Consider the following 11,425-nt stretch of genomic DNA (forward strand, 5'->3'; position numbering starts at 1 on the left):
CAGTTTAAACAAGGGCTCAATAGGATGCTACAAATGACAAATTACACTGTTTCTTTACTCAGCTTTTCCGTTTACTAACATGAAAGCATCACTACACTTAGCTATTCCTATTGTGTAAGAACTTGTTAGTCCAAATCCTCTCTCATTTTACAGCGTAAGATAGCCAAAATCGTATCAATTTGTTATAACAAAATTATGACCAAGAAATTATCATATTCCTTTTCAATCAACACTGAATTGTGAATGAGAGTAAGTAAACTACTCAAGATAGAAGCCGTTTGTATAAACACCCATAAACCAGACAATGCAAACTTCATCAGTGTTCCGCTGCTTCCATGTGCCCACCACAATAAAGCACTATTTGCAACTCTTCTGGAGAGTGTTTACTATTTTATCATTGAGCTCAATAATTTAAGAAGTCAACGAGCTGCCTCAATACCAAATTAACACCACTTTCTGCACGTGGCTTTTTGAGCTTTTGTCACTAAAAAAATTAAGTCTTGATGTTATCAGTGTAAAAAATCAATTCGTACTGTGCAAAACCTTCATAAAATTGAGTGAAATTAACTGAAAGCACTACTTTGCCAGGCAGTAATTAGTTATATGGTACAAATGTAAAAATGGAATTTACATAGATACAATTAAAAAGGTGTCCCAGCAATCAGCAAATTTAAAGTGTCAGTGACTTCAATATGACACAATAGAAATTTTGCAAACCTAACTTCAAATCAGAACCCTAAGATCAATTTACCAAAAAAGTAGATTTAAGTAAAGAAATTTTAAAGTATGCACTTTAATTTTGTTCTTGCAGGTGGATCCCAGTAAGATAACTCTAAGCCCATGCAGAAGCCTCAGTGAATCTGCCTGCCCCATGCACACACACCTCGCTGTGCATGGTGAGCCTTAAGCCTGGATTGTCCCTGACAATGCAGATGAATGGTCCCATCAAGTTCACTGGAACTGGTCTCATTTAGGAAGTGATGCACGCAAACACTTTGCAGTATTTTGGCCCTAGTGTACACATAAACACACAGTAATAACATTTTTTTACTTCAAGGCATTTCAGAACATTTCCCTCCAATGCCCTATGCAATTTTTTATTGGAAGATCAAGCACATGTAGCACAAAATGTGGATTTAAGTCTAAGTAGAGGGCAAGTATGTAGTGCACCAGAAACATTTCTGCAGCTTTAACTCTGTGTGATAAAACTGAAAGAGTCACAATTCTACACTGATCAGGCAGACAACTGCAACTCAACTCCTTAAAAAACTATAATAAAGAAATCACTGAAGACAAGTGACATCCCGCAATGTGCAACCCGCAAACAGACTGCTGCATCTCACAACAGGCCAGAAAAGGCCAACAGGGGTTAGGTGCAGGTCGCCCACATGCTGAACTTTGGAATACATTCTCCAGAGACAAATGCATGCTCAAGAAAACGAAAGTCGGCCAGGATTTGCACTTTTCCCTGAACAATTTTTCTCGAAGACTGACCATTTGTTACATCCCTACCACCACCCCAGCATAAATCACCTTTAATGAAGCTTCCCCCGAGATGTGCCATTACCACACTTCCACGGATTGCGTCCAAATCCTTTCAATAGTATGCAAATATGGTGTGTTTATTAACTGCCCTTACTCGGGGACCTTTGCAACATCCCGTACCTGCCAGCGGCTCATCGCCACCGCTGCCCTGGCGAGTGCCCGCTGCCAGTCGCGCCTTACCTGGGGAGTCATGGTGGAGGGGTCCGGCTGCTCCGTGCCACCGCCCTCCTTGGTGGCCCCTTGCGCGGCCTCCGGCTGGGCAGCAGCGGGCTGGGGCAAGGACGGCTGGGGCGGGGGGAAATGTGCCTGCGACGGCTTGACCGGGGGAGGGATGGAGGAGGCCAGGGCGGGCTGCGCGGGCTGGGAAGGAGAGGCCTGGGAGGAGAGCAGGTAGGGCTGGGGATGTGCCATGTACCCCTGGGCAGGGGGCGGCAGGTAGGGCTGGGAGGCGGTGGCCGGCGGGGGCTCCAGGTAGGAAGGCGGAGGCTCGGAGAAGGAGGGAGGCGGCTGGGAGGGCTGCGCCCGGGGCAGGTAGGGCTGGAGCGGCGGGGACTGCGCCGGGGGCGGCTGGGCGGGGGGCAGGTAAGGCTCGGCCTGGGGCGGCGGCAGGTAGGGCTGTGCGGGGGGCAGGTAGGGCTGGGCGGCGGGCTGCGGGGACTGCGGCGGCGAGGACAGCTCCATGTCCATGGGCACCGGCTCGGCGGGCACCGGCTCGCCCCAGTCGCCGTGCCCGCCCGGCGGCTCCTGCCCGTCGCGGTCCCGGGCCGCGGGGGGCGGCTTGCGGGGCGGCGGCTCGCGGTGCCCGTACTGCTTCTGGTAGCCGCGGACCGGCGGCGGCACCGGCGGCACCGGGGGCTGCTGCTGCCACTCGGTGAAGGAGCCGGGCAGCGGCGGCGGCGGCAGCCCCGGCGGGGGCGGCCCCGGCGGCGGCGGGGGCCCCAGGAGAACAGACTGCAGTTGCTTCTGGTGCATCTGCTGGAGCTGCTGCAGCTGGGCCAGGTGCTGCTCCTGCAGGCTCAGGAACCCCGAGGAACCGGTGGGTGGCGGCGCGGCGGCGGGGGGCGCGGGGCCCGGCGGCGGGTAGCTGGGCAGCGGCATCGGCGGAACGGCGGGAGGCGGCACGCTGGGGGGCGGGATGGGCAGCGGCGGGGGCGGGATGGAGGTGGGGGGCGGCGGGTAGTGCCCGGCCGCCCCGTACAAGCCCCAGGCCGGGTACATGGCGGAACGCGGAGCGGACACAGGCCGCGGCGGCGGCGGCGGGCGGCGCGCGGCGCCTGCGCGGGCAGGCCCCACCCCGCGGGGCAGTCGAGCGTGAGCGCCGCGCCAGAGCGGCCCCCGGGCGGCCGGCAGCGCCACCTAGCGGACATCTGCCCCCGGCGCCGGGCGGAGGCGGACCCGGATCGGCACATCCCGCTCGCCCCGCCGGGAACGAGAGACGCGACACGGCCGGGACAGGGACAGGCGACAGGCGGGAGCCCCTGCGGCCCCGGCGCGGGGGCCTTCGTTGTGTGTAGGGGCGCCGCTAGGCGCTCCGAGAGCTAGGCTGTGTATAGCGGGCCCGGCGCACCCGGGGCGCTCCTGGGTCCCCGCGTTTCCCCACATTAAAGTATGAGTTAAACATACAAATATGTTCTGTAGGCAGTTACCAATGGTTTATGCCAAGTGATGAACTCCCACCGCAGGGAAGAGGCACGCGTGGGTGTATATGTGAATTCCAGCAGCCGGGCAGTGCAGGGGGTCAGCAGGACACCGGCACTGTGCTGTGTCCGCTTGGTCTCTTTGCAATCACAACAAACCTGAGCAATTTTCGTCATGTTCAGTCTCTAGTTCATGCCTGTTGAATCAAGGGTCCCTGGCCAGTGGAGAAAGGCAGGTGTGGCAGAAAGGTCCTAAGACTTTTCAGTCAGGATCAATATCAAGAAAATCACATTGTTAGATACAGAAGAAGCTTTATCCTCTCTGGTGGAAAAGCTGGACTTTATGTTTATCTCTTGATAAATTTCAGGAAATTCACAGAGAAGATACATCATAAATCTGCAAGAAAATATTTGACTGAATTCAACTGAGATGCCAACCTTTAAGAAAACGATTTTAATACTTATAGATCTGCCTTTTCCATTCTTTAGAATCTCTTCTCTTCATTTAGAGGCGTTTATTGATGCTTTTCTATTTATTTAGGATGGTCTGTTTAGATTTCTCTTACAGTACATATGACTTTCAGATAGCATTTGTATTTTTAGCCTGCATCTACCGTTCATTGTCTTGTACTTAGCATTTATATACCTGAGTTCTATGGGCCAGTTACTCGCTAAGCTTTTGAGTCTGTCCTTCCCAAATAGGGAATTCCTGTTGCAAACATCCTTTAATTCATCCAGCTGATCTATTCACACTACATGAGTTCTCTTGTGATCAGTTTACTAACAGTTATTTCCTGCAGCCAGATCTCTCTCACTGTTTTTGCTGTTTGTTGTGGTTACTCAAATTGTCAAGAAACTTGTTACTTCCCTTATGAGGGAATACATGTACCTAAACATTTTCAGGGCAATTGTTTTCCAGCCTACATTGTGGAAGCCAAAATGTAACTTCCAGATAACTTGACAGATGCTTTTTCAATATTCAAATCTGGTTTGGGTTGCAGTACAGTTGATTCCCACCAGACAAGATACATTTGCTTTACCCAATGTTACCTTGTCCTTAAAACAACGCTGTTAGGTTCACATTATGCCCTCTGATTCTTGTATTCAGAATATGTTAATTTTAATTCTTTTATTCTATTCAGTCTGTATCATTAAAAGGTTGCCATCATGTTGGTTTGGGTTTTGTTTTTTTTTTGTTTTTCTTAAATAGCTCCCTTTCTTCCTGCTTCTAAACACTATTATACCACATTTCAGTTACCCCTCAATTAATCAGTGTCACATCTCGGATCAGCAGCTAAATTTCTTCATCTGGTAAGGCTGTAATCTTAAATCTTCTGGTGTCTCCAGAAAGCAGTAGAAATTATTTTCTACTATCCTTTGCATCTATTCAGAATTTCTTTATGTGGTGCTCCTGTATGTTCTCTGTCTTCTGAAGCTATGGAAACTGGCTACAGCAGGAGACAGGATGTTAGCAGGGAGGCTGAATTCTCGTTACTAAGAAGCAGTGCAAGCATCTGATATCTAAATCCTGTGCAGGTTTAAACCAACTGCCAGAGTTGAGTCAGGGAGGAATTTCTCTTCTGGTTTGGTCTGAGAGAGATCTGCATTTCTGGGAACATCAAAATATTCTAGTTTACCAAACTCTTTCTTATGACAATGATCTTCCCTCTTCTGACATACTGTAAATTGGTTCAGACACTGGGATGCCATTGTGTGCATGGAGTAAATATTTTCCTGTGAACCAAGTGTTTAGTACACAGGTTCCCTGGCATTGCAGAAGCAGCTGATCATTCAGGCTGTCCTGTCCTATTTATCTTCTGATCAGACTCTTTGAGTTAATAGCAAAGTTTCTTGTCTTACCAATTATACTCAATTAATGAAGATTTCCTGATAGGTTTGCTCACTGCCAGTATTTTCTTCTGCTCATCCTCCAACCCTCCTAACACTTCTTTAGCAATTGCCTCACACCTATTCCAGAATCCTCCTCCTTTTACTAAAACAAGGCAGAGTAAAAGGAATAAAAGGTTTTAGTAAATTTGCACATTTAGTTTGATTCCTACCCAGCGTTCATGATAAATACATATATTTTCATGAAGTCCCTGCAAAAGGCATTCTGCTGTTCCCCAAATTCAGGCTGTTGTGCCTTTGACCTCTTCTGTACCAGAAAGACTATTATCAAATGTTACCCTAAGTGTCCATTCCTTTCTTCTTTCTTCTCCAGTTGCCTTCCATTTAGGTTAATTCAAGTGAAGTAATTTGCACTGGAACAACTTTAGTTAACTATTGACTCAAAGGAGTCTTTCAAAACTCGAATTATTGTGAAAAGCAAGTTACAGATACCTAATCCTACACTTGTTTCTCAGTCCTCGCTTGACTAAGCATGGGCTTCAAGTGCTCATGACAATTGTTATAAATGTCAGCCAATTTAATAATTAAATTGAATTTATTAAATTATCAAAGTCTAAATTCTGAAAAGCCACAAGCAACACAGGGCCGAGCCAGGTGGTTGGCACTGAGTGAACCAGGTTTGAACTCTATTGCTCCAAAACCTCCATGGTCCACAAATTTTGCTTTCACAGGGTCTTGTTTTTATACTTTCTTTGGCTGAGCGGGGCTGGGGGTGAGGGGATGTTCTTAGTCTGCTGCAAAAGTCTGTACAAGTCCTGCTAATGCCTTCGGGTCTTTTCGCTTCTTTGTTGGTCCCTGATAAGGCTTTGAGGTGCATAGAACCCAAACCAACAGGAGGGAAAGGCCCATCCTGACCCACCCTGCCCTGCCCTCCACCACTTTAAATGTAAGTAAAAGGGCTGGGCTGCCAGCTAACCAAGTACAGAAACAGCAGTCAGAGAGGACACTTGAACTTCATTCAGTGTGCTGTTGAATAAAAGCCCATCAATCCTGATTTAAAATCTAGACAGCTTTTCCAGAGAAAGCCACCAACTGGTGTAGATCTGATGTCTTTTCTGCAGAAGGCAGATTCTGATTTGACTAAACAGGTGTGAGGTAGCTTCCAAAAGGAATACCTGTCCCACTACAGGTGCAGCAGTTAGAAACTTTAAAAATCTCTTGTGGTTTCATTCTCAGTCAGAGCTGCATCATCAATATTTAATTCAGAATGCTGAGATCACTTTTTCCAATGATCTCAATGCAGAGCTAGGCACAATCTTGGTCCTGCCATCCTCTTGCTTTTCCCAGCTGTAGGTATTTAGACCAAGGCAGAGGACGGATGAATAAAACCAGACTCTTCAAAATAGCTTTTTCTTAGAAAAACAAGGTTAAGAAGTCCATTTGGTGTTATCCACAGTCATATGAGCAGAGTTCCAATAAAAGAAGAAAGCAGGAGGGTTGGAATCAGAAGGACCCTTATCCTGGCTCACAGTCCTGGCATTGATGACTTGACTGGACAGGTTAGAATCGAGGAGCCCCATAATCATCTGGCATTCTCTCAATATTGTACCTGAGAAAGAAGGAAAACTTATGAAGGCAATTTACTCCACATTGCTCCCCTCCCCACTGTGGTGCTGCACCTACCCCCTTTTTCTCCTCAGGGCTGTACTACCATCTCAGGGATTCCTGCCAGGCCTTGGCCTTTGTGTAATGAGTTAGGTGGTGAAGCTTCCCTTGAACATACTAGGAAGTCTTGGATGACCAAGGTAAGAACTGTACTGGGAATTCCTGTTGTCAATCTATGGTGAAGGATGAGATTGTCAGTCATCCTCTGACAATCCTATCTAAGTTGTGGCCTGAGTGGAATGGCACCAATGTTACTAGAGTTTTGGAAACTCTAGTAGTTACCAGAGTTTTGGAAACTCTAGTAATTACCAGTCTGGATTATGGCCAAGATGTAAAATTTATACATGACTAAAAGCAATCATCTTGTGACCCTATAAGCAGTGGTCTCAAGTGAGGCCCTTATAGCTTTCCTGGACTCCCATGGGCTGCACCAGCACCTCTCTCTGAGCAGAACACCTCTCGGTCTCAAGGCTGAGATGCTTGAAGGACTGTCACTCAAGCCTTGCCTGTTGAGAAATGCAGAGGCATTCCATGTGTTCCACTGGACCTGAGGGGAAATTTTAACTGGTACCTTTTACATTCACATATACATCTTTGTGTCAGTGTGCATGCATGTGAATTGTCCAAAATACTTTTCACTGAGTATAGTATGAATATTGCTTCCTGAAACTATAATTAAGATAACTGTTATAATTGTAGTAAACCCTATTGAATTATTTTATAAATGTTAAATCAGTCAGTGATTAAATGCTTCTAAATTCTAATTAAGACAGAGACTGTTAAGACTAAGTTTGGGACTAAGATTGGATGCCAGATGCACCTGGACTCTATGAGGAGTTTGGAAAGCAAGGAGATCCTTACTGAACCTCATGACTCAATGGAAGGCTCTTCCTTTGGACCCCTGGTCTCCATGCAAAACATTATGAAGTGATTTCAAGTCAATTTTCTTTCGTATGTTTCATCCACGTAGTAACACAATGACCCTTGCCATTAAACTGTTAAGTCACACTGCTACAGTCTTAAGCATTTGCAACACCTGTGCAGCAACAGGCTTACAGGCAGACTGAATAGCAAGAAGCTTTGTTGCATTTCTATCTGCAGCTCAGATTCCCAGGAAGAAAAATATTACTTCTGAAAGTAAAAAGTCTTCATAAATTTGCTGTTATTCTTCACCTTAAACTCAGCAATAAGACAGCTCAAAAACTCAGCATCTCCAGAGAAGGAAAAACCCTGAGGTTTTGTAAGATCTGACTTAGGATTTAAGAGCAGATCACCACAGAAAATAAAACTTTAGACATTCAACTTACAAGTCACAGAATTGTTTAGATTGGAAAAGACCTCCAAGATCATTGAGTCCAGCCTTTGACTGAATACCACCTTGAGAATCAGACCATGGCACTAAGTACCATGTACAATTATTTCTTGAACATCCCCAGGGATGGTGACTCCATCACCATTCGACAGCCTTTTCCAAAAATTCATGGCGACAGTGAATAAGGAGAAAAGGTGTTTTGTGAGAAAAATCTTTTGAGCCACATTCTAATTATAGATCAGTTAAAACTCTACGCATCTTTAGCAATCAAGCTCCTCATTTCCAACATGCTGCACTAGTATTCTTCTGGATTGGTTTGGTTTTTAGTTAAGAAGCAAATTCAGTCTCTTAGCTGAGGGTACACAAAGCTACCAAATAGAATATTGAACAAGAACGGCTCTTTTCTTTAAGAGTCTGTAGAATGCATTTGCCTGGTAGTCCTGCTGCTGCTGGTAAGCAAAACTGATCTATGGAAACACTGGCCATAAGGAAACCATTTCTTCAGGTAAAGACAAGTGAACATGTAGACTGCAATAAAAATGAGTCTATGACCATCTCTTCCCAGCAGTAGCCGTACTTCAACTTCTGTGTAAACACCAGGCTCTTTACTGCAGCCTGCACTACAGACAATGAAGAAGTACAAGGTAACAGAGTCCCTGTCAGACAATGACTGCACTAGGCAGGATTCCTTCCTGTCACGGGGCCCTTACCTGTGCCTGGAAATATACATTATAGGCACTCCAGGGATTTTTCGTATTCTCCGCTTCAGCTCTTTATCCACTGTGGCCACAATGTAACATTTGTGCTGCAAAAAAAGAAGGCAAGTCAGATTCAACACCAGCGAACCCCAGAAAGGAGTCATGGCACACCAAACGTTCCTATTCAGTGAGCTCACAGAACACAAGAAGGCTGACAGTCCTTGGCAAGGACTTGTACAGACTTTTGCAGCAGACTAAGAACATCCTTCTGCCCATCAAAATTGACTCAAGAAATCTCTGAAACTCTGTCCAGCCTTTCAAGCTGACAGTTTTCCCATCCTAATGTTGATGCTTCTTGATGCTGTTCTATACAATAAAAATGCTCAGCATGTTCTATACAATAAGAATTTCTGCAATAACCTTGCATCAAATAAAGTTGTGCTAGAACTGAAAATGCAGCTTGGTGAGATTTAATGGCTACTTTGTGGGAAATTTAAGTCAATCAGTAATTAGGAGAGTTCAGGAATTTTTAGTATGTTAGCATGGCATAGGAAATGTCTGAAAGGGAAATACCTGAGTGACCCTCTGCACCAAGCAGTCATCAGCATAGGTTCCTTTGTGCATACATGGCAAGCGTTCAAACCGAGGGTCCTTGGCAATTCTGTGGGGACAGAAAAAGCAGCATCACAGCAATTAGACCAGAGAGTACAGTAACACAATATGGAGGAACAAGAACACCCGTTTCTGTGACATACAGAACATTGTTCTCACAACAAGGGATGAAGTAAATGGTAGACAAAGGTCAACCAAAATGACCTGCAAAAAAAATGTAATTTGTCTAGTTATTATAGGTTAAGTATTTCTTAGTACTGGTTTGTTTGATTGAAAATCTGTACAATGTTAGGCCATTTCCAAACAAAGTATTTTGAAATAAGTTATCATCTGACACACGCGTAAAGGACATTTCACCTCCTGTCTGAAGGGCAATATCAAAGTTGTTGAGGGTATGCACTCATATACTTTACAACACAGCAGGTCAAAATAAAACGAACAATACATCTGAGTCATGTACATGAACTATGCTGGACAATAACCTGGCCCTAGGTTATCAGCACTTGGTACCTACTCATACAGGAATAACATGAAGTATGAATGCACAGATTAATACTGTGCACTGATACCTAGCATTTTGTTTCTAAAACTTGAGCCATTGTACTGATCTCATAGAGACAGAGAAATACAACCAAGTTCAGGATCCTGTAACAACCTAACCACCTTCTAGTGCAGGAGCACCAGTCATAGCAAGTGTTTTCAATTTTTTTTATATTAAAGCGTTAAGTTCTAGAAACAGAAGAACACCCTGCACCTACCTTAATGCCACACGGTACTTCTGTCCTAACTTCTCGATTTCACCCATTACACAATCTGTGATACATGGAATACCTAAATGCAAAAAAAGACCATAATAAAACAGAGCACTATTTATTCCCAGACCCCTACATACTGCCCACATGCCCCAGAAACATCACAGAACTCTATAATGTATTACTTACAGTGACAGTGGTTAATGTTGCAAGCTGATGAAATGTAGAGCCACCAAGTTTGACCATGCCATGGCAATTTTAGCTTTTTAAGTTATTAGTACTCTACCCTTGCTGAGATTAGCATTTTAAAACAGTTACTTGACTGAAACCAGAGACATTGCCAGGGTTACCACAGCTCCATGATTATACCACATATCCTTTTTGCAAGATTTCTGTTATTCTCAGCCAGTGGCATGAGGCTGACAAAGCACATTACGAGCACACCGTGGCACTTTGTGGTCTGAAGAAGCTGTGAGTGGGGCAGAAACTCACACTTGGCATAGAGACAGTCCATCATCGACTGCACTAGGTCCAGTTTGGCCTTGATGGAGAAGTTGATGAAGTTAGTGTCAACCAGGATGTGGTAAGGGGGGCCCAGCTGTGTATTATACTGGAAGAACAAGCAAGAGGGATGCTGGGGGCTGCCAGGAAAACAAAGAATTCAAATCAGTTAATTGCATTTAACATCATGTCCAAGTCTACAACTTGCACAGAATGAAAGAGGGATAATGAGCAGAAAGACCCATGAGGCCTCCTGCTGCCTCCCAAGCACAATCCTTCGGTTTGGGACACCACTTCTGACAGTATCGCTCAGAAACATCCTCAGTTCCAGGCGGCAGCGTGGCCAGCCCTCCTTCCTTCCTTCTCTCCCTCCTCTTTTATCCTCTCCCTCCCCACTGACTGGGCAGCACTTACACCTCCCGCTCTTTGATGGCACTCGGGTCCTCCTTCTTCTTCACGGGGGCTTTCGCGCGATCCTTCTCTTTTCTGCAAAGAAACGCAGGCACTGCTGGGGTACGGGGATAAGGAAGGGCTGCCGGCTGCGGACAGACCTGTGCCAGGGCCTCCTCCCGCCTCTCCCGGGCGGGACACGAGGCCGCTCCAGGCCCCGGGCCCAGCCGCACTCACAGGCGCTCATCCCGCAGGCTGATCATGCGCTTCATGACCGCGAACTTCCGCGCCTTCTTCTGCTTCCCCTGCAGGGACAGGACACACAGCCGCGGTGAGCTAAGGAGAGACCCGATGGCAGCCGGGGCCCCCTCCCGGCCCGCTCCCGGCCCGCTCCCGGCTCACCATGCTGATCCCGCCGGTCCCGCCGCCACCGCCGCTGTCCCTGGTGAGTCACTGGGCCCGCCC

General features: G+C 46.5%; 2 protein-coding genes across 3 annotated transcripts in view; both read right to left on the reverse strand.

The window, feature by feature from the left end:
* YLPM1 (YLP motif containing 1) overlaps window positions 1–2,763 on the reverse strand; it is a gene marked incomplete at its 5' end in the record, with an annotated part of 35,374 nt that extends 32,611 nt beyond the window's left edge. For both annotated transcript variants that reach the window (XM_083863595.1, XM_083863594.1), the window contains one exon: window positions 1,726–2,763. In XM_083863595.1, the coding sequence (XP_083719721.1) occupies window positions 1,726–2,763 (1,038 nt within the window). The remainder of the gene's footprint in view (window positions 1–1,725) is intronic.
* Window positions 2,764–5,606: 2,843 nt separating this feature from the next.
* On the reverse strand, window positions 5,607–11,420 carry FCF1 (FCF1 rRNA-processing protein). The gene is made up of 8 exons (XM_083863339.1): window positions 11,363–11,420; window positions 11,198–11,265; window positions 10,985–11,056; window positions 10,562–10,710; window positions 10,076–10,148; window positions 9,279–9,366; window positions 8,718–8,812; window positions 5,607–6,639 (listed from the first exon to the last, which is right to left on the reverse strand). The coding sequence occupies exons 1-8, from the start codon at window positions 11,363–11,365 to the stop codon at window positions 6,591–6,593; spliced, it is 597 nt and encodes a 198-aa protein (XP_083719465.1). The 5' UTR covers window positions 11,366–11,420; the 3' UTR covers window positions 5,607–6,590.
* Window positions 11,421–11,425: the final 5 nt, after the last annotated feature.

The sequence above is a fragment of the Zosterops lateralis genome, assembly GCF_965231275.1.
Source record: "Zosterops lateralis genome assembly, chromosome: 6".
NCBI classification, from domain to species: domain Eukaryota; kingdom Metazoa; phylum Chordata; class Aves; order Passeriformes; family Zosteropidae; genus Zosterops; species Zosterops lateralis.

Bases quoted from the DNA above. Each gene is read 5' to 3' on its own strand.
- FCF1 (XM_083863339.1), bottom strand. The intron at 9,367-10,075 runs GTAGGTGCAGGG...CTGTCCCCACAG, and splicing joins AAGTACCGTGTGGCATTAAG to AATTGCCAAGGACCCTCGGT. The intron at 6,640-8,717 runs GTAAGGGCCCCG...CTTCTTTCTCAG, and splicing joins ATGTATATTTCCAGGCACAG to GTACAATATTGAGAGAATGC.